Source organism: Aulostomus chinensis, chromosome 23 (assembly GCF_037954235.1).
Source record: "Aulostomus chinensis isolate RoL2024-O1b breed Wild chromosome 23, RoL_Achi_v1.0, whole genome shotgun sequence".
NCBI classification, from domain to species: Eukaryota; Metazoa; Chordata; class Actinopteri; order Syngnathiformes; family Aulostomidae; genus Aulostomus; species Aulostomus chinensis.
The window spans coordinates 4,750,001-4,772,565 of record NC_141342.1 but is presented as its reverse complement, the minus strand read 5'-3'; the positions used below and the strand labels follow the sequence as shown (position 1 = coordinate 4,772,565).

The window sequence follows — 22,565 nt, the reverse complement described above, 5'->3', positions numbered from 1 at the left end:
TGATGACTTAAGAGTGTCCTTGTTTGTGTGCGCATGTCTTTGTTAACAACGTGTCCCCATCTCGGTCCCCCTCCTGTCCTCCAGGTGGAGCAGATGCAGTACAAGGACTCTCGTATCAAACTGATGAATGAGATCCTGAACGGCATCAAAGTGCTGAAGCTGTATGCCTGGGAGAACTCCTTCAAGGAAAAAGTCCTGGCCATCCGTCAGAAGGAGCTCAATGTGCTGAGAAAGACGGCGTACCTGGGAGCGTTGTCCACGATGGCCTGGACCAGTGCCCCCTTCCTGGTAGGTTCTCCTTCCACATGTATGCCAGCTTGTCCAAGTATTTAGTCAGTCATTAGTCCAGTTTGTTTTGAAAGTGGGTTCTTATTCTAGTAACTGGGACACTGGTGTTGAGTGTCATGTAAATCTAACCAGTTGGATCAGCCCATATCTGCAGATTTAGTATTTTCACAAGATGACAGGATTACAGTCGGCACAGCTGCTCGACATTAGGGCTCACCAGCAGAAGTCTCTGTGCCTCCAAGCAGACTTCAGAAGCATATAATTCATGTTTAACAGTTGTTAGTACCATTTGGAATGTGTTCAGATAGCCTAGTTTGCAGTCAGGAGAGACAAAGAGCCCTTATTTCACATTATTTTTTAAGCCTGATGATAAAGAGCTTCTTTGTGCAGGAACTGTGGCGTGGAGAGAATATTTGGGTCAGTTCTGATATTGGTGTTGTGAGAGTTATATGTTTACATGTTTGATGTTGAACTCTTCCACAGAGGTTGAAAGTGTCACATATTAGCATGTCTAAGATATTAGCATGTTAGCTTGATGGACAAGAGCACCTACACTTAAACTCTTGAGGATAATCTTGTCCGTCTAGTGATCTACTGTCATCACCAGCCGTGTGGCTCCTGTCGCTGGGCCCGGATGAGGTGGTTTAAATGTCCGTGGACAACGGTGTGAAATTCATTCACCAGACTTCCCTGGCGTGTCGGTGAGATCAGTTTGAATATGGGTGTGTCTCATGAGTACTGCTCGCTTATGCAGTCATGTAGTGATATGAGTAATATCTAGTGAGTACTCGTGGATCAGGATGTCATCATACTGATGTTGGCGTGGCAACTGGTGGGATCTCACAGCAAGATTAGGCCTGCTCACTTTTTCTGTCAGTCAATATATCGTCCCAGAAATGATCTCATCCATCCATCCATCCATCTTCTACTGCCTATCCTATTAAGGGTCGTGGGGGGGTGGAGCCTATCCCAGCTGACATTGGGTGAGAGGCGGGGTTCACCCTGGACAGGTCACCAGTCCATCACAGGGCCATCAGGAGCAATCAGGGGTTCAGTATCTTGGTCAAGGACACTTGGACATGGTCACTGGGGGAAGAGGGGATCGAACCAGCGACCCTTGGCTTGCTAAATGGCCATGTTATGATGTCAATTAGAAATGTCTAAATTATTGGTGTCATTTTTTTTGACACTGCTATGATGATCATATAACACACTCCCTCTTTAACTGCAGGGTCCAGTCAGGAGACGTGTGGTGGTCTCCCCAGTTCTGCAGTGGGATACACTGGGATAGTCTTGATGAGAAATCCTGAGAAAAACAAAACCAAAACATAATCGTTGGTCTGTGTAACCAGGTACAGAACTTCTGTCCACGTGGGTCATGTGACAGTATGTGACTGGTACAACTGTACAGTTGTAGTATTTATAGCAGACAGAGACGAGCCTCTTAATGTTGCTGTAAATGAGTGCCGCTAACGCCAGGGAGTTCACGTTAATTCCCCCCATCGGTCAAATACTGTACCTCCCGGAGCGACTCCTGTGAGTCTCTTCAAACACCTGGAATCCAGTTCGTGTCTGATGGAAACCTTCTTGATCCCTGCCGTGTTTGCTAAGCTTCTCCTTTGTTTTATTTCCACTCTGGTGTTCACCACAATTACCTGACAAATGACCTTTCACCATGAAGATGAGTGTGGACTCGCCGTCTCTGAGAAGTCAGTGACGTTCCAGGCTGGATTTAAAAGCTTCGTAGCGGGATAGATTCATGCCAGACTGCATCGGCGTGACTTCAAGTAGAGGGCGCTTTGTAGAAATGATCAGAAAATGATCGAGGTCAGTTACAGTTATTATTCGATACAGCAGGAAGATTGATAGATTATTGGCCTCTGCAGGATGTCCTTGTTGGTATCTTTTTATTTCATTTATTTCAACCATTTTTTTTCTTAGTAATTTAAGGTTTTTCTCTAGATTTGATATGAAAGACACTTCAAGGAGCATGTGCTTTTAAGTGCCTCCCATGAACGAGAAGGTTTCATGTTGTGCAGGTGTGTTTGCTTTGTTTCAACATGATTGGAAGAACGGGTTTTATTCATCATTTCCATTCCTTTACCCTGGGATGTGTGTTTTAACTTGATATTTTCATGTCATTAGCGTGACGGAATACCATAAATAACCTGAAAGGCTTTAAATCTATGTTTCCTCTCCTCTTGTCTGACTGGAGAATATCAAGTGTACTCACTTGGCTTGGACTCCACTGAAATATAAAATGCAAAATCTGCCAGAAAAAATTGCATAAATGAGCTGATAAGACCAGAGAAAGTAGTCAGGAACGACTGAGCGCAAGCAAAGCAGCAGCAGCAGTAAAAGTAAAAAAGTTGTCCTCAGCTGACCCAAACCACACAGCAGGGAAAAGAATCATCTGAGCCGGTCGGTTGGCTGGTTTTGTGTTTAGTGAAGCGCAGGAATGTCTCAGCAGACAATAATGTGTGGGAAGCACTTCTCAGGATGATCGTTGGATAAACATGACCGTATCAGATCAGTGTTGAGGTCGAAGGCGATGCTGTAAAAGCGCTTTGAAGCAGACAAGAGCTCCTGCTCACCAGCATCATCACCCCGGCAATCACTCGTGTGCTCCTTACCTCCAGCTGTTGACGATCAGCTCATTACTGAGTCAGCGGTTGACTCGAGCTGATGTGCGTGTGCTCAGCATCACACCTCTGACATCTCGACAGTAAACTGATGGACCTCCGCGTCTGTTTGCCCTGTGTGTTTCCAGGTTGCCTTGACGACGTTTGCTGTGTATGTGACTGTGGATGAGAACAACATCCTGGATGCCGAGAAGGCCTTTGTGTCGCTCTCGCTCTTCAACATCCTCCGCTTTCCTCTCAACATGCTTCCCCAAGTCATCAGCAGCATTGTGCAGGTGGGAACATCTCCTTCTGCCCCTCCTTCTCTGCATGTCAGGGCAGTTTTACTGAGTGTGTGTGTGTGTGTGTGTGTGTTCTGGGTCTCAGGCCAGCGTGTCACTGAAGCGAATCCAAAGCTTCCTGAGTCATGATGAGTTGGATCCAAAGTCAGTCGACCGCAAGAACACAGCCACAGGTACGATGAACCACCTCACGCTGAACATCTCCTGGCAGGTTTTTCATTTCATTCAGGTGTTTTAAACTGACCCCGCTGACGCCCACCCAGGGCAAATGTGCACTGTCATTCTTATTGTCAGACTCTTGAAATGCAGAGTCAACAGTGACTCAGTGCCTGGAGAGCTTTTTGATGACTAATGTTGGAGAAATGCTCTGAGCCTTTTGTCTTGTCAGCCTACACGAGCGCTGGTGGAGATTTTGAAGCTCCTATGTGGTCGAGACCATAAATTGATTCTTCATTGCTCGACAGAATTTTCAGTGACGGTCCTCAATGGGAAGTTCACCTGGGCTAAGGAGGATTCTCCTGTTCTGCACAAGTATGTCATGAAAACCACAACCGATCCGTTTGCATGCGTTTTCGTGTCAAAGGTCGAGTTTAAATGTGTGTATATTGACTGTGTGTTCCTAGTATCAACCTGATGGTGCCTCAGGGCTCCCTGCTGGCAGTGGTGGGCCACGTCGGCTGCGGGAAGTCGTCCCTGATCTCGGCGCTGCTGGGTGAAATGGAGAAACTGGAAGGAGAGATTTCTATCCGGGTACGACTTCAGCTGTGTGATGTGCAAGCAAAGAACAAGAGCTCGTGTTTGTGTTCTCCAACAGCACTACGCTCCGGATCACATGGCTGTGTCATGAGGAAGCGGGGCGCTTGTAGCGTCAAACCTACAGATGCTGATCTCAGCCCTGCAGGAGTGGGAACCATGTCAGGCTCGTCATTGTTGTTGTTGTTTGGGTTCTACCACCTGCAGCTTTAATGTTCTGGCGGTACCTCATTGTTCTCATCAACAAAAAAACAAAAAAGTGCATGTAATATATTTAGAGCTACTAGCTCCTGCCTCATTTCTGGGGTTGTTTACTTCTTCTACTGTGTTGATTCCAAATTTGAGAATCAGAATAGATTACTACTCTGTACGGAATGACTACTACGAGTACTGCACTACCTGCCCGACAAATAAGGTCAGTATTTAGTGTCTAGGCAGCTAAACGGCCAGAGAGACAGTAACAGAATAATCAACAAGTACAGGTACAGGTGAAGGCAAGGGATGCACCATCTTGGATTTCACTGATGATTTACCACTGATGTGGCACATCTAGATTTTATCTTTACCAAATAGAGGTTTATATGATATTAACATTTGGTACATACTAAAAAACACATGTAAAGCGTGAATTTGGAAAAGCCCAGAAATCATATTGTTGTTTCCTCGTTCTTAATGATGACCAGCAAAGAAGAGACTGGAGCGAACCTCAGTCAGCCTTTTAACCAACACCCATGCATTCAAGTGATCTATACCGCCAGTGTGCTGATCCCGAGGTCGTGCCGATATTATCGCGGATCCCTGTGAAGGAATAGTGAGTAGAGGGACACGAGCAGTGAAAGAGAGAACAACTTTAAAGGCACAAATAATCAACGCCAAAATTGAAATACGAGACAAAGTAACAGCTCAGATATGAAACGGATGTCTGAACCATTTATTTTCAGTTACTATTTAGGAGAAAAACAACAGAGGTTTTTAACGCATCTGAAAGACTGTAGGTTGTCTTTGAACGTATCTGTATTTTAGAGACCAGACTCGTGAAAATCCAGGATGCCCTGCTGTGACGCGTCACATCTGAGGTCGGAGGAAACCGTGTTAAAAGAACATTGTCTTCCTCTGCTCTCAGGGCTCAGTGGCGTACGTACCTCAGCAGGCCTGGATACAGAATGCCACCCTGCGGGATAACATCCTGTTCGGGAAGCCCTACAATGAGCAGAAGTACCGCTGTGTGCTGGAGGCCTGTGCCTTAACCCCTGACCTGGACGTGTTGCCCGGAGGAGACATGACGGAGATAGGCGAGAAGGTACTTTATTTTACTGAGTATCCACAGACACACGGTATTAATTGATTCGTGCAAGTCTCCTTCACTGTCAGACAGCTGTCTCCGCCAGGGACAAATTTTATTTTCGATAAACGGTTGGAGTCTGTGTCCGTCTGCCCGTTCACTGGTGCTGTCCGTCCTGCAGGGCATCAACCTCTCTGGGGGCCAGAGACAGAGAGTCAGTCTGGCCCGAGCTCTCTACAGCGATGCTGAGGTGTACCTGCTGGATGACCCACTCTCTGCTGTAGACGCCCACGTGGCTAAACACATATTTGACAATCTCCTCGGCCCTGAGGGGGCGCTGATGGGCAAGGTCAGTTTAGAGTTATATTTTTACTGTTATTCAACCACAGAAGAATAATAGAGCGAGGGTCTGAGATTAACTCAGGTAGATTTTCCATTTAGTGTGTAGATCTGAAGTCAAATGTCTGACACCCCAGCAGAGGAGCTGGAAATGTACTCATTTATGCAAGTACATTTCAAATGTTGACATTTTCATGTATGCAGTTTATTGAATAAGATGTTTTCTTGTGGTATTTCACCCCAGACACGTATTCTGGTGACACATGGCATCAGCTTCCTACCCCAGGTGGATAATATATTAGTGATGGTGGACGGCAGGGTGTCCGAGATGGGCTCCTATCAGGAGCTGCTCCAGCAGAACGGCGCCTTCGCTGAATTCCTCAGGAACTACGCTCTGGAGGACGTCACTGAGGAGGACGAGGCCACTGGTAGAATCAACCCTCTACATATGACATCACACAGGCTCTGGTCCACTTCATGTCTTGGCAGCTTTTTTTTGTTGTTGTTTTTGTTGTTTGTCTCAATGCTTTTACAGAGGAACTGATCGAAAACGAGGAATTGTTCCCTGATGACGCGCTTAGCAACCACACTGACATGGTGGAAAGTGAGCCGGTGATCAATGAAGCAAAGAGAAATTTCATAAGGTATCCCAGAAACTTCATTTAGCTGGGTGACACAAGCTAACATGCTTATGTCACCCGTAGTTCATAATTGCAATAAACCAGCATCTGACTGCGTGTTATTATTTGATCAATACATCAACAGAGACGTGACAGAGCTTCTTCCCAGTTCATGTCGTATCTGTGTTTGTCTTCCCTGACAGGCAGATTAGCATCATATCAGCAGATGGCGAGAACGCCAAAACACGCTCAGTGAGGAGGCACGGCTGCAACCAGAAGAAACACCCAGAGCCACAAGAGAAGAAGAAGCCACACGAGGTCGAGAAACTCATCCAGGCGGAGACCACAGAAACCGGCAGGGTCAGTCCAGCACCCCCCCCCCGCATCACTCCACTGTCATGCATTTGCAGACTAGCATTAGCATGCAGCGCTTCCTTTTTGATGGACCAGACAGAGATCCTTGCTTTTCACTGGTCGTTGTTTACTTTTGGGAAAGGACTTGCATGAGTACGGCTGATATCCGCCTAATTGATCCTAAAGATACTAGTTTATTAAACATGGCAGGTTTTCTTTTTGTTTATTACTGCCTCGTTGAAGTCCGGAGGCCTCCAGACAGACCAGTTCACATTTACTGAAGTGCTTTGCCGATAAACATGAGTCAAATCTCAGGAGAACTACTTCTGGCTGTTGGAGTATAAAGGCTCTCGTTACATCCCAAAACAACAGCAGCTGACGTCTCGTAACTCTCGGCTGTCTGGTCGCTCTCCAGGTGAAAATGAAGGTTTACCTGGAGTACGCCAAGGCGGTGGGGCCGTTGCTGTCAGTGCTCATCTGCTGCCTCTACGGCTGCCAGAGCGCAGCATCCATAGGAGCCAACATCTGGCTCAGTCAGTGGACCAATGACGCCACAAGAAATCAGACTCAGGAAAACGTTAATATGAGGGTGGGGGTGTACGCAGCACTGGGCATTGCACAAGGTAAGAAAAATCTCAACCCCTCTCAGTTTCATTAGTGTTTACGTAGGCAATGTTGTGCTTGGAAACAATTTTTTTTTGGAAACATTGACTGTATAGAAGATGGACGGAGCACTTCAGTCTGAAAGACAAGAGAAATTGTCCTCCTCCTCACATTTGTGACCCCAGTAATGAGCTTCTGCTGGGACTGGAGGTGGAGGTGGTCGTGCTCCAAGCTCTGCTGGCAGGTTGTTCTCCTCCTGGCGGGCAGCTCCACCCCCTGCCGTCTACAGCCTTCTTCTATAGTGAAGTGTGTTACACAGTCCGACACTAGGTTTTATCTCACCAGCCAAAAATCTGGGAGATGAAAAATTCTAGCTGAAGAATCTTTTACTAAGGAGACAAACAGATAAAATAGAACATTTTTGTGTCTCATATCACAAATATACGATCACACGTTGGGCTGCTGGATAAGAGCAAGTGGACAAAGCAGTTTGGGATGTTTCAGGACTGCAATCCGTGATTGTTCTTTGCTAAGCGATAATTAGAAATGTAGAGAACAAAGCCAAGTTGTGAGAATTTATTTCAACAAAGGACAATAAGAACAAAAATCGAAACTTGCCATTTTAAACCTTCCTGGATTTAAGAATCGATTTGTGCTGCATGATGCTACTGAACGTCCCATGAAATCTCTCGCTTTTCCATACAAAAGGATTTAGATTCCAGAGGTTACAAGGTGCAGGAAAAAGCTACATGTAGTCCCGACAGTGTTGCACAATCGATTTAATATTCTTAGAGGAAACAAGGTGAATGCAGCTGTCGTGTGCAGGTAATGTGATGCGTCCTGCAGGGTTCAGAAGGACGATCCAGGGTGCAGGTGTCACACACCAGCAACCAAACCTGGGGTGTGTTTGGAGCTCCTCCATCTGAGCAGACTGTGACTCGCTCTCCACAGTTGGGTTCAGACGTGATATGGACTGATGGATGGATGTTAGTTGTTCGGATGTGACCTCGGCGGGTAAATGGATTAGATGGATAGGAAATGAATGCGTTCAGCTGCTCTCAGACGATGATCCAGCTCTCAGCCCAGCTCCACAACCCTCTCCAAATATGGCCACCCATGTTGATATCAGACTTGCTACGTCCAGTTCTTCTTTACAGTTTATGGTTTGCCTGTGCTCCTCCCACGTCATGGTGCTGACTCAGCTAATACCTCTGTGATGCTGAATGCTGCCTCCAGCTATTCAGCAGGTTGCTGCTGAATTACAATGAACTGATGCGCGTCTGCTTTCCAGCCTGTTGAGGGATCTACTTTTTATATGCTGTCAGCGAGATGCTCACCTAAAACATGTTGAAGCCGTAGATGCCTGATGGCTATGTGAAGCTATTTGATTGTGTTTTCTCCTGAACTGTTAACATTACACCTTTGCATTCAGGACGGATGCTGCCTGTGTGTAATACTGATGTCATGACTTTCACATTTCATAACAAAGTTCCTCTCCGATATCTTTGTGCTTCTCCAACTCCTCCGAACGCCATCCCAGGCATCCTGGTCATGATCTCTTCCTTCACATTAGCCATGGGAAACATCAGCGCAGCCAGGAAGCTGCACTATAATCTTCTCACCAACAAACTTCACACGCCCACATCTTTTTTTGACACCACGCCATTAGGACGTGTCATCAACCGCTTCTCCAAGGACATCTACGTCATAGACGAGGCCCTGCCAGCCACCGTGCTCATGTTCCTGGGCACCTTCTTCGTTTCTCTCTCCACTGTGATTGTTATCATTTCCAGCACACCAATCTTTGCTGTTGTCATAGCACCCCTGGCTTTCATATACATCTTTGTGCAGGTACTCTCCAAACAAAGTCCTCGGAGAAAATGTTGTTCTGTTCCTCTTCTCTCTGCCAGTGTATAGATGGAATGGCATGCTGCTGCATGAGTGTTAGCGCAGCAGGTTTTGGCTTCTGTTTCTCCGTAGCTCTGTGACGTGATGAGCATTTGCTGCTGTGATGATCTCCCTCTCAGTCAATTCACTCTGCTTTCTCTGCATCCAGAACATTTTCTGTACTGCCTTCATTCTGTCTTCAACAAACACACACACACACACACACACACGCACGCACACAGCCTGGCAACCATGACACGGAATGATGTAAAAGCTCCCTCTAGTGGTGAAAGAGTTGTATGACAACTGAGTGTTTTCACTGCAGGCTAGTAGGACCGACTCCAGGGGATCTGGATTTGTGTCTGGTGTTACACGAGTGGTTGAAGTAACCAGTGTGTAATGTCTAGTGTATGTGTGTGAATGGTTTTCATCCCCATCAACACATCTCTCACCAGCCTCAGGAGCAGCACAGCCCTCGCTGTTGTCATTTCCAACACACAAGTCTAGAAAACGGACCAAAGACCAGATCATGTGTGTTTGTGGCCTGAACTCGCAGTCGTGTGTGTTCTGAAACACTCGTGTGTGCGGCCGTGTGAAGCCACATCTGTGGGGCCATGTGGTCAAGAAAACCTCCAACATCTGTGTTATTCTCCTGATTTCTGTCTGTGTGAGTGGTTGGAGTGGAAGTAGGATACACCTCGCCCCCCCCCCCCCCCCCCCCCCCAAGTACACAAACCTGCTGATGCATCTTTAATGCTGTCTTCTTTTCAGTCTCCTGAGGTGTTAAAGTGCCTGTGAGAGTGTGAAGTGTTCAGTACCTGAAGTGAGCTGATGCTACTGTTCATAGCAACAAGGGGCGGGTCCTAATCCATTTAACGCAGGTGTTGTTGTGCTGTCACACTCAACCCCTCCCCCTCCCCCCTTCTCGCAGGTGTGCTGTTGTTGGTTAACTGCCTGTTGTGCCGGGCCTACAGTATGCTGCGAGCAGCCAGGCTCACACACTGCAACATGCTCCAGGGGGTCCTGCGAGCACCGCAGGCCTTCTTCGAGAGCACCCCCACTGGGCGGTTACTGAACCGCTTCAGCAAAGATGTGGATGCCATAGACTCTCACATTCCAGAAAATATTGACATATGGATGCGCACTTTCTGGTACACTCTGAATGTGCTGCTCATATGCTCTGCCCTCACCCCCATGTTCCTCATAGTCGTAGCCCCGTTAATGGTGTTCTATTGGTGGGTTCAGGTAAATAGGAAACAAGTCTGCCAACTCATTATGATGCGCATGTCTGAGAGTGCTGTTGAGAGTGAGTGCTGGTAGTCTGCTGCATGTGGTTGAAGTTGTGGTCACGGCTGGTTTCATGATGTAGAGTAGTGCAGGAATGAGTCCTAAACCTGGAAATAACTCAGCCTCGTTGAACGTCGGGTTCCCTCGTCTCAAAGTGCTCAACACGAGCTGACGATATGTTAATGTTTTCATCTATGGAATGAAACACGGCACTGAATACTTCACCCGTGACTTTCAAAGTGCTTATCTTTAAACGCCGGTAGCTAACAAGTGTCTAAAGGAGACTTCAGACAGACACAAACAGTGTGGAGCTTCGTTGTGTTGAGGTCATGCATCAGTTGCAGCCTAACGTTAGTTCGACCTCTATTGACCACGTTTATTCTAAGTGGAGAAAAACTTTTATTTGCCACAGAGCTGATTTTTGGCAAAAATCCCTCAACCTAAATTCAAAATAAATCCTGCTGGCTGTTGGTCGAGGGAACCCAGGCTGGCCTCTAGCCTGGCCTCCAGCCTGGCCTCCAGAGATGCATCATTCCTGCGGTACTCTAACGTTGCAGCATGGTTTGGTTTCTACTGACTCGGTAGCCTTTAGTTAGCCAGAGGCTAGTTGGACACAGCTCTAGTCAACAGCAGCACCTGGCTCACTTGGTCACAGCAGTAATCATTTGGTAATCAACTATGCAAAATAATGTTTAAACGTGGAATCTGATCTCAATTTGTAAATTGAAATTTTGATAATCTCTCAAATCTCTGGAGGCAGAAATAACATCACTGTTGTGGTGCAACTGTGTGGGCTCGCGTCAGTCCTACGGATACTGTGCTACAATAGCTAGCATAGCGACACTGGACTGGAAGATGTTTCACAGATGTTTACTGGGCTCCTGCGTGTGGCTTCTTATGGAGTCCCAGCCTGGACAACCAGGAAGTGTCCAGGCTGGTGAGAGCAGCCAGGAGAGCTCTTCAGAGGCTGTGGCTACAGTAGCCAGCGAGGTTGCTCCTGCCTCTGGAGCAGAGCCAGGTGAACTGTGCTGTAACTGGTGGTGTGCGTAGTGTCAATGTGTTTGCAGTAGGGCTGCACAATTAAATGAAGTTAAATGCAATATCACCGACTGCAATTTTTAAAATCGCAGGAAGGTGTGATATTTGTTCAAGCTAATTTTGTGTCAAGTATCATTTGAGATTGAACATTGTGGCGCCGCAGAGACATCCCGCCTGCACTTATTTATCCTATCTTAGCCTAGTTTAGCTTAGCTTATCATCTTATCTTCTTGATGGTGTTCAAATTAACTTTCCCTCAGGTGTGTCGGATCACACTGCAGTGTCAAGTCAGAATGACCACAATTCAACATTTTTTCATAATCGTGCAGCCTTCATTTGTAGCAACTGATATTACTAATAAAGCAAATTTAACATCATTCACACCAAAATGTTGCTAGTTACATGTCTCAGCATTAATCAGACAAATATGTGTGTGTGTGTGTGTGTGTGTGTAGACCCTTTCCTTGCTTCAAGTATGGTTCTTCTCTCAACAGTAGTGGCAGGGCAGATCGAAGCCTTGCTTGTAGATTATCACTTCGAAGCGTTTGATGTTCAGAAAAGCAACCAAGTCTTCGTTCTCTCACTTAAAGGTCCAGTGTGTAGAATTTTGGATGGATGGATTGGTAGCAATGGAATTCTTAACATCCTAGAAATTCTGACGTTTTCACACACTTAGACGAGGCTTTGACAGCTTCATAGGAAGTGGGTCCTCTTCCGCAGAGCCTGCAGCAGGAATAACAAAATTTAAAAAAAACAACAAAATAGCGCCGCCTTCGTGGTGCTGCGATGGTTGCTGCAGCTGGTTCTCTTATTTCCTTTGTCATGCATTTAATGCACTATTGGTAATTTATGGTAGCAGTTGAAACGTGTTTCAGGGATGATGAGTATTTTTGCTCATATCCACCAGATTTTTTTTTTTGTCCAATCAAAATATATTTCTAGGATTGCGAAGGAGTGAAGAGATTCTGGTAGATTTCCGCCCCCTTTCTTTTGGTGGCGTCTGCGATCTTCGACCGCTGGAAGATGTAGAAGCTTGCGCAGAACCAGAGGGGTGTTGGTGAAAGCTGAGGTGTTCACAGGTGCTTGGCTGCAGACTGGAGCCCTGCACAGGACGGCTCTTCGATTAGCGCTCCTGCTGGATTCCTCACCCTTACTGTTCAATAATAGGTGTTCCCAGCAGGGAGCACTTTTACTGTTTAACATCAAAGCGATATTTCACTCAAGCATTGAATTTTGCCTCCCAAATACTCACTAAAAGCTGTCCTAAGCTCACTACAGATCTTTGTTCCCTCCTGCTTCCTTGTGACTCCAGAGGTCAAACTCTCCGGGGCACCAGGGCATCTTTCATCCTGCTTTATGCTCAGTCAGCGACAAACACCTTGATTTTAGCCAATGCTAAAAACAAACAGTGCTCGTTGTTTCATGGTAGCACTGAACTACAAGTGTTGTACAGTGTTGCCCACCCTGCCTAGCAGTGCTTTGGCTTTGTACTATCTACTGTACTTTTGTCCCCTTTTCAACTTTGTTCGCTGACTTCGTGTCCCTCTCTCCGTTATTCGGCACCATTTTATTTCTGTCTGCAGCACCGTCCTCACTCCTGTGAGGTTTGTGTTCCTGATGCAGTCCTCTGCTCCAGACCTCATTGCTGCTGTTAATGGCTTTCAAACCGGCAGACAGGAACACATTCGAAAGCAGAAAGAAAAAAAGCCCGGCGCTCTGCGCATTTATTAACACCAGATGGCCCGACGCTGGTCACATTACTATCAGCAAATATCTCTGCAACCCAGACATGGCGCTGTTCGCCACGGGCCATCATCTGTCCGTGCTACATAGCAACTGAGTTACAGTATTGTTGTTTACACATGATACTTGGTGGGGATGTGATAAACTCTCCAGCGTAGCACCGTCTCTCACTGCAGGGGATCCATAACCTTTTTATGAGCATGTGGTTGCTGGTGGTCGCTCTCATTTAGAGGACCCCCCCCCCCCCCCACACACACACACACACACACACACGCACACACCCCATGTGTCAAATGTAGAATCCAGCAAAAAGATCCAGCAGGCCATCACAAGTACATGTGAGAGAGGGCGTGGGTGAAGTTGGGTGAGGTGGGGGTTGATTCAGATTCAGAAAACTTTATTTATTCCTGCGGGGGGGGGGGGGGGCAATTAAGGGTATTTTACAACTAGATCCTACACACTGGTCCTTTAAATACGTAGTTCATGGATACCTCCTTCAGTAACACATTTCATGTCAGTGTCAGAGGCTCCACAGTCAACGAGACACCACCAACTGAAGAGATAGAAACAAACACTATACATCAGAAATCACTTGATTGATTGATTCTGTCCGCTCTCCTTCAGTAGAGCACTAACCTCAGCTCAACCTTCTAATGACTGCTGCGGCCGCATCATCTCCCCTGCATGGCCTTTGCCTGTGCTGCATCGGGTGTCTTCACTGTCAGAGGGGCTTCTGTTCAATCAAACATGCTGTGATTCTGCAAATGAAAGCCTTGAAACTTTGAAACGCCTAACAAGCTGTAGGTGACCAGAGAAACACGGCCGGCGTCTCAGAGTAGCTGCATTCTTTATTCAAATATAGATTTGACTCTGCTAAAATGAACAACAAGTCACCTGCAGTTTCCGCGTCCCGTTAGTTACGCTGTCATGCAAATTATGAAGATTGAAATGAGATAAATGAAATTATTACTCTTCCTCTTTCTGATTAACGTGTGTGAAATGACAGACTGGATGAACTCATGAAAACTGCAGGTGATTTGTTGACACAGGCTTTCTTCATCACTGTGCGTGCGTGTGTGTGCGTGTGTGTGTGTGTGTGTGTGTTCATCACAATCACTTTTGAATATCTCATGCTGTGAAATGTCTTGTCTGGTTGTAATGTTGTGTTTGTTTCTCTCCCCCTCAACACCTTCAGAGATTTTATGTCGCCACGTCTCGGCAGCTAAAGCGTCTGGAGTCGGTCAGCCGCTCGCCCATTTACTCCCATTTCTCTGAGAGCATCACAGGCTCCAGTGTAATCCGAGCCTTTGGCAGACACTCTGCCTTTGTTTTGATGAGTGATATGAAAGTGGATGAGAACCAAAAGAGTTACTTCCCCGGTATAGTGTCCAACAGGTACGTGTCCTCCTTCCAGTCTTTGCTGGTCTTTTCCCAGCAGTGTTGAAGGGACTTTGTGTCTCATGTGTGTTTCCTCTGTTACGCGACACATTTTTTCTTTCTGCGCCGGTAGCCACGTAGCGTAGTACTCCCAGAGCATGAGGTACATGCTGTGTATCAGTGTATGGTAGTGGTAGGGCTGCACAGAGTTGAAATGCAGGTGAAATCACAGGACGTGTTGACCAGCGTTTTCAAATGTCAAGAAGCGGAAATGTTTGTGAACGACTGTTTTTGAATTAAATGTGTTGGTGCTGCCGCGGCGTGACGCGCCACATCCCGCCAACTTAAGAAAAGGCCCAGACCAAAATCCCACCGTGAACATTTCAATTGATTTCTTAATTAAAATGAGAATTATGACTTTAGAAAATTAACTCCGGTATCACAAATCCTATCAAATTATCAGCCAGTAATGATTGTGACTGGATGATTCAGCCCTCTGAATCGTCTGTAGCCAGGCTCCACTTTGGATCAGTATTGAGGAAGTAATGGTTTCTTTCACAGAATGGGAATATGGGAATGTTGAGCAGACTACTCCGTTTACTCTAAAAACAAGGATCGCATTCTCTGGCTGGCGAGCTGATGTTCCCGCCATCGTCAGCTGATGCCTGAGGTCTTCTTGGCTGAGAAGAAAGACAGTCAGTCATGCTGCAAGTGTGCTGAGGACAGGAGTCCCACAAACACAGCGAGCTTAGACATTCGCTATCATGATGAGATCTCACTTCCGTCATTTGGTTTCTAAATCGTCTTTTTGAAATGTTCAGTAGATTTCAGAGGCAGTGGCTGAATTCATCAACGCCTTGATTTCTCCAACCAGTGGAATCAGTGTCCGTATTCAGGGTTCATGCAGTCACGAAAAACACGGAAAATCATGGAACTTTAAAACCGGGAACTTTAGGAAAAGTCCTAGAAATCTGCTTGACAGATACATGAAGATGAGAGTTTGTGGCTCAGGCGGGACCGACTGGGATCAATGATATAAAGTCAAACGCACTTCAGTGTTTGTCCTCTTGTGAACGGCCCTGCAGGCGGGGGGGGGGGGGGGGGTGATGGAGCAGCTCCGCCCCAAAGGACCAATAAGACGCATTTCTGAGTCCATCAGGACGTCAATGGAAAGACACTAGAAGCACATTGAAATCCAAATGTCCCACGATACCCTTCAGTGGTATTCTACTTCCATTCATCTACAATAGCAGGTGAAAATTCCTGACAGGATGATTTCATGTTGGATCAGTTGTAGCGTCAGGATAGAAGGCAGCTGATAACTCCACCTGGTGCGGCGTCAGTAAGGGGGGGGGGGGGGTGAGATGGTGGTGCAGCCTCGCAGACGTCAAGCTGCTGTTGTGTTTGCTGCAGGTGGCTCGGGGTGCGTATCGAGTTCATCGGGAACTGCATCGTGTTGTTTGCTGCTCTGTTTGCTGTGACCGGGAAGGAGAACCTGAACCCCGGCCTCGTGGGTCTGTCTGTGTCGTACGCCCTACAGGTAGACCGCCATCACCTGACCGCAGCATCATACACATGCAGATGCTGCCGTGAAATCAGCAGCTAGGTTTGGTTTTTATGCACTTTTATTACGCTTGATGTGATGGAGAGACCAAAAACACAAGTGCCAACCTCTACAGGCGATGACATTCCTGGTGTTGCTACCTATAGTGGGAGAACAGCCGTCGCATTAGGGAGGCAAAACCAAATGTTCTGTTCTGGTTCTTTGCTTCCACAAGGAAACAAAATTTGTTGCTCCGTCCTGAAAACAAGGACAAGTCCTGCCGTGGTAGGAGTAGTATCTCCAGGAAAGGAGGAAAATCTCAGGACAATCACGTCATGTTGATTTACTTGATTACATGTTGATGTTGTGTCAAACCACACAGCTTATCATTAATTTAGTAATTAATTTATTAACAATGATTTACATAGGCTGGTAAATTTTCATTTCTAAGTTTATTTTTCATGTGCAAGAAGCAAACAGCTCCTGATTCTTCACTTTTACCAAGTTTAGTTCCACATTTATTATTTACACTGGAGGATTGATGACCCACAGGATGATGGAATTAACTAAGAAGAAACCAATTAGCATGTTAGCATAAGCCTTAACAGATGGATGATAGACAGAGGCACGTTTATGCTGGAGAGAGAGAGAGAGAGCGAGAGAGAGAGAGAGAGATCAGTAATGGATGCATCTCCCTGGTGGGCAGGTGACCATGTCTCTGAACTGGATGGTGCGCATGACTTCAGACCTGGAGAACAACATCGTAGCGGTGGAGAGGGTGAAGGAGTACTCCGAGACCAAGACAGAGGTATGTGGTGCCTTTACTGCCCCCTGGAGGGAGATCAGGTGTAGTAGCAAAACCACAGGGGTCACTAAAGGCAGTAAGGATTAGGGACACACCCCCATATGAATAGGAATCTCAAGTAATTACACCCAAACTGATATTTTACCATCTGGATTCTCTCGCCTTCGTGTGACGCGTGTCTCCTTGTGACGTGACAGCAGGCACAGCTGTGCAAGCGTGTTCCCGTGACCTGGTGGCACTAATTATCATCTCAGTCATGCTTGCGCACTGCGAATTCAAGTCTGGGATTTTTCCTGACCACAAACCCATATTCATCTTCCACAAAAATTTAAGTCTTTAAAAATAGATAAAATAACTGACACCATGATTTCAACACTTCACATTGGGTCCAAGCCCCGCCCACTTCTGGTCTGCTATGTAGAAACAAGTACAGAAACTGGTCATTTTTATGTAGAAGTGAAACATATAATGGTGCCTCATGACACCCCTGATGAGGGTGAAATGGTGTTGTGAAGGATAAAGAGACGCACAGGTAGGAACAGCAGCTGGCCAGATGTCAAGAAGGAAATGGTACGGAAGAGAAACGCCAGGACAGGTGAGTGCAGGTGTGTGTAGTATGTACATGCAGTGTGTACATGCAGTGTGTACATGCAGTGTGTACATGCAGTGTGTACATGCAGTGTCCCGTTTGCTCCTGTTCTATTGAGAGCAGCTGAAGCTGGACACCCTGGTGTCTGTGCTGAAACCAGAGTGGTGTTGTGTTGCAGGAACGCATGCAATTAAAAAGTAGGAATTCACCCTCATTCCTGAAAACTGCTCTGCTGCCAAGTCATGTTCTCAAACAACGCCGCCACTCCTATAAAGTCTAACTAGATCCAGAAATGTTACTTGTGCCAGCAAAGGCCCCTGTGTTACACAAGTAGAGGAGGTGTTGTACAGTACACAGTGTACCTTTGCAGCAGAAGCTTTGTTTGGAGCGTCCACCGAGTCCCCGAGGGGAGATAAATGTTTGGCAGCCTGAGTGACACCGAGACCTCCAGAGCTTTTAGAGTGATAAACAATTCAGTTGTGCTAAGAGCCAAGAGGGCTAATGACTTGCTCAGAAGGTTTTCCTAGTCTGAAATGCTGGCGTTTGTGGTCACAGGCCCCCTGGGAGGTGGAGGACAAGAAGCCCCCTCCTGGTTGGCCCATACAGGGGAATGTGGAGTTCCACAACTACAGCGTCCGCTACAGAGAGGGACTGGACCTGGTCCTGAAAAACCTCACGCTGAGTGTCAAAGGAGGAGAGAAGGTGGGCATGGTGGGAGCCAGGGGACCAGTAGAGGGTTCTGGGACATCAAAGGGGTCTCACTAATCACTCTGTGTGTCCAGGTTGGGATTGTAGGTCGCACCGGGGCCGGCAAGTCCTCCATGACGCTCTGCCTGTTCCGCATCCTGGAGGCTGCAGCAGGAGAGATCTCCATCGACGAAGTGAAGATATCCGAGATCGGCCTGCATGACCTGAGGTCCAAACTCACAATCATTCCCCAGGTACACCACACACACACACACACACACACACAGACACACACACACACACACACACAAACTGAAAACACCACTCTCTTCACTCTGCAGTCTGGTAACAATCAGTGGGACTTGGAGACGCTTCTGCATGGTTTTCTCCAGGATGTTATTGTTGGCAGCGTGAGCTCATGCCCGACTCGCCTCTGTGGTTCCAGATAATAAATACTTGAATGAATGAATGGCTGTTGTTTGCTGCTGATTGAAAGATTGTTCTGTTTTTGCTGTTTTCGTTTTGCTATTTCATTTCAATCATACAAATATCGCAGTACAAGAACAAAGATGTACAACAGGAACAAAATCCCTTGAAATCACAAATATTGGAAGTATTTACTCGAGGCAGTGTGCAACACGCCCTGTAGAAGCAGCAGGTGGTCTGAAGCGGTACTTCTCATCACATCGTGTGTTTTGCGTTTTCCTCTCCAACAGGAGTCTTTGACACACGTCTCCCTCCTACATCGAGTCTTTGTGGCTCCAGAATGCAGAAGGAGCTTATCTGGCGTCCAGAGACGTACCTCCAGTCTACCCTGATGTTTTTTTATATCCATGAATCCAGGATTTACTCCAACAAAGTGCTGGAACATTTGAAAGTATCTGAGCAGGGATCTGTTATGAAATGCTCCTCGTTAGGAGCTCAAATCAAAGATGTATTGCTGACAAACCTTGTTTTTTTTTTCTCCAAAATCTTAAATTGAAGATTATTTTTTTTATTTCTTTATTATCTTTGAATGTTTGACAAGACCAGTCCCTGAAGACGTTACTACTTGCGTTTAAATGTCGGACACCAGTCCGTCATCCTGAGCGTCAATCACAGTCCTGACTGAAGATGACGGTCAAGGGTGGGACTTTGGTCTCAGACCTGTGACACAGTCACTGGGCCGCCACTGGGACCACAGTGGAACCTCACAAAAACAGAATGAGTTTTGGGGGTCAAAAATGGGAGCCGCTCATCCAGCGCCATCAGATCAGTGTCACACAAATGGAGCTGATGTTTCCTGGTCGAGCGGCAGAGCAGCGGTGAGGAGGTTCCTCTGATCAGAGCCGTCTGGTGTTGACTGCCTTTCTTCTGCCTCAGGAACCTGTCCTGTTCTCTGGGACTTTGAGGATGAACCTGGACCCCTTTGAGAAGTACAGTGATGAAGAGGTGTGGAAAGCTCTGGAACATTCTCACCTGCACAGGTTTGTTAGCAACCAGCCTGCTCAGCTGAACCTGGAGTGCTCAGAGGGGGGCGAGAACCTCAGGTGAGTTGGAGGAACAGTTGCTGTGTGCTCAGGTTCTGCGCGGCGTTGTGTGCTCATGGTCTGTCATATGTTCAGTGTGGGCCAGAGGCAGCTGGTGTGTTTGGCTCGAGCTCTCCTGAGGAAGACCAGGATCCTCATCCTGGATGAAGCTACGGCTGCTATTGACCTGGAGACAGATGATCTCATCCAGTCCACCATACGGAGTCAGTTTGAGGACTGCACCGTCTTCACCATCGCACACAGACTCAACACAATCATGGATTACACGAGGTGAGAGGGGTCAGAGTGCCTTGGCCCACCTTCAGTCCCTCACACACACGGAGGCACAGACCTCTGCTTTCAGGTGTTTCACATCAACAGTAGCTGGTGTCCTGTCCTGGGTCAGACCTCTGGATGCTCCTGGAGCTCCAGGAGTGTTCAGCCTCCAGCCATATTCCCCCTATAACCCCCCCCCCCCTTACTCTAATGAGCATCTCACCTTTCATCAAAAATAGCGTTCAGGCTCATTAAATACACTATTGTTGTTTAAACTGAGCTAGCACTGCTAACATTAATGCTAGCTCTAGCAGACACAGTACTGGAAGTTCCGGACTAGCTGGTTTCCACAGTCAGGACTCTTGGGCTGCTGACCAGGGTCCTCTGACGGGTCCTGGTGCTCCCGTCAACGTTGGGACGACCTCGTTTCAACCATTCAGCCGTGTAAGTCAAGCAGCGTAGGATGCTAACGGGCCTTGTTGTCCTCCCACCTGGAGTTTGAACCCTCAACTGAACTGACAGCCAGAAAAGCCAAATCAGTGGTCCAGTCCTCTTTTAACTGATCCCGTGGCTGCAGGAGCCGCTGCGTCACACCCACATCCTGAATCCTGAGATTTACACACAAGTTGATGCGTGTCCATCGTGCGTTTGTTTGCTCACCGAGGGTTAGTGAGTCAATCACGTCAGCAGATCCCACCGTGCACTTTCAACAACATACACAACGCAGGACCCCAGACCGCTCTTCTGCCTGCTTAGTCATTTGTCCTGCTCTTCTTGCAGAGTGCTGGTGTTGGACAAGGGACAGATCGCAGAGTTTGACACTCCTACGAACCTCTTATCACAGCGGGGAATCTTCTACGGCATGGCGAAGGACGCGGGACTGGCCCAGTAGCGCAGCCCGCTGTCACCCCAGGCCTGGTGAAGCAGGGCTGAGGAGCAACTCGGCTCTGCGGTAGAACTGAGCAGTTCGTTCTTTGAGACTTTGGTCTCTTTCAGGGTGTGTGAATGAAGCGCGAGGCTTAAGTCTGACTGCAGACTGGAATCAATTAGCAGTTGCAAACATTTCCAGTGTTTGTCTGAATCAGGACACTCACAGCTCTGAAGTTCCCGGCACTGACTGTGTTGTCCTGTGTGACCTCTGCAACACAGCCAGGAGGAGCACATAGGAAGCAGCAAGCCATATCTGCAGAAACTAGTTGACCCAAGTCTGACCTTTAGTGCCTTCTGCCTGCCAGTGGGATGAAGCGAGCCAGTGAATGTATCCTTTTCTAATCGGCTGTCTGCTGCAAAACAACAACAAAAAGGAGGCATTTTTTAATTTTACTTTTTCTACAAATAAATATACTGTGCCACTGTACTGTCCTCTGAAAAGAACCCTACAATTTTGTGATAAACCTACTTATTTTTGTACTGTACCATTATTTAAGCTACTTTTTAAAGATTTGTCTTATCTAGGGAAGTTTGCTCAGTTTACTATGTGATTCTTTACTGAACCAAATCTATAAAAACTTGAATTCTGTACCACCAAAATATGAAATATTATAATGCCTTTATTAAAAAAAGAAAGCGAGAGGACTGTTTGTGTGCTGTTTGTCCTGATGCTTCATCACACTCATGTGCAGGACTTGTATGACAGCTGTGATGCAGCTACTTTATTTTCCATCGTTGATGAGAACGTGTTGATTTGATCGCGGTAGAACCAGAGGAGCGGTGATGTGGGATGTAGTTTTGCAGTCACCCACTTGGGGGCGCTGTAATGTTTCTGATTCCACAAGGTTTTTAAAGCCTGTCAGGTTGGGAACCACTGCAGGGGCCAGAAGGAGAGCTCTCCAGGGTTTACCGTCGGCTGAAGTTCTGCAATTTCTTTTGGTAAATAATAAGAATCTTCTTAGGGGAAAATGTGTTTTAGAGAAAATAATTTAGAGAGGATTTAGTGAAAGTTGGTTTAACACACACTCACACACACACACACACACACTCCCTGCTGCCTACGGCCGAGTCAGATGAAGCGGTGGGGTGCTTTGGCTCTGGCCGTCTGTTGACTTGCCCTATCAGGACCCCCCAGATGGAAAACAACCGCAGTAAAGTGGTGACAAAGCAAATAATTTCCAGTGTTGCTCAGCGCGATGCCAACCTGATCCTGGTCCTCCGGGTGAGGTTCTGCTATGTTTGGGTCACCTGCCGCTGCCAGGACATTCATAGTCCTCTCACATCTATCAGTCAGCCAGCTGCTAGTTAGCTTAGCTTAACACAAAGACCGAAAACAGGGGGAAACACCTTGTCTGCCTTGGACAAAAAAAATAACAAAATCTGCTTTCGGACACACGATATCTTGTTTGATCAGTCTGTGCAAGTGTGAAATAGCAGCGACTTCCCGGAGTTACGCTGATGTTTCCAGAGAAACAGCAACATTTCAGGAAGTTTCTGCAGTCCGCCAAGAATTAGAGCTGCACATACTTCACATTTTTGTGTCAGGATCTTTCTCCGGCCCTGAGATGATACAAGTCTCAGGTTTATAGGGTAAATGCGCTTAGCACAGGCACTTTTTGACCTCGGCGCTGGTCCGCCTGCGTCCAGGCGAGCCGTGCTTCGTCTAGGAAAACAGACGTTGTGTATGTTCGATGAGTCCAGATTAGCAGGATTGGGGTTGAACTGCGGTGACA

At 47.0% G+C, this 22,565-nt stretch overlaps 1 protein-coding gene across 4 annotated transcripts in view; it reads left to right on the top strand.

Annotated features, from left to right (window-relative positions):
* Positions 1 to 21,485, top strand: part of abcc3 (ATP-binding cassette, sub-family C (CFTR/MRP), member 3) — a 50,372-nt gene extending 28,887 nt beyond the window's left edge. Inside the window, exons 12-31 of one of the 4 annotated variants that reach the window (XM_086194921.1) lie at positions 85 to 288; positions 3,059 to 3,205; positions 3,297 to 3,384; positions 3,676 to 3,742; positions 3,835 to 3,961; positions 5,088 to 5,264; positions 5,428 to 5,595; positions 5,830 to 6,013; positions 6,121 to 6,229; positions 6,409 to 6,565; positions 6,975 to 7,182; positions 9,981 to 10,294; positions 14,313 to 14,512; positions 15,908 to 16,034; positions 16,744 to 16,845; positions 17,987 to 18,133; positions 18,214 to 18,372; positions 19,481 to 19,647; positions 19,723 to 19,917; positions 20,683 to 21,485. In XM_086194921.1, the coding sequence (XP_086051047.1) occupies positions 85 to 288; positions 3,059 to 3,205; positions 3,297 to 3,384; positions 3,676 to 3,742; positions 3,835 to 3,961; positions 5,088 to 5,264; positions 5,428 to 5,595; positions 5,830 to 6,013; positions 6,121 to 6,229; positions 6,409 to 6,565; positions 6,975 to 7,182; positions 9,981 to 10,294; positions 14,313 to 14,512; positions 15,908 to 16,034; positions 16,744 to 16,845; positions 17,987 to 18,133; positions 18,214 to 18,372; positions 19,481 to 19,647; positions 19,723 to 19,917; positions 20,683 to 20,794 (3,159 nt within the window). In that variant the 3' untranslated portion in view covers positions 20,795 to 21,485. Of the gene's footprint in view, positions 1 to 84; positions 289 to 3,058; positions 3,206 to 3,296; positions 3,385 to 3,675; positions 3,743 to 3,834; positions 3,962 to 5,087; positions 5,265 to 5,427; positions 5,596 to 5,829; positions 6,014 to 6,120; positions 6,230 to 6,408; positions 6,566 to 6,974; positions 7,183 to 8,702; positions 9,014 to 9,980; positions 10,295 to 14,312; positions 14,513 to 15,907; positions 16,035 to 16,743; positions 16,846 to 17,986; positions 18,134 to 18,213; positions 18,373 to 19,480; positions 19,648 to 19,722; positions 19,918 to 20,682 lie in introns of all 4 variants that reach the window. The other 3 variants (XM_086194919.1, XM_086194920.1, XM_086194922.1) reach the window with 3 other exon arrangements.
* Positions 21,486 to 22,565: the final 1,080 nt, after the last annotated feature.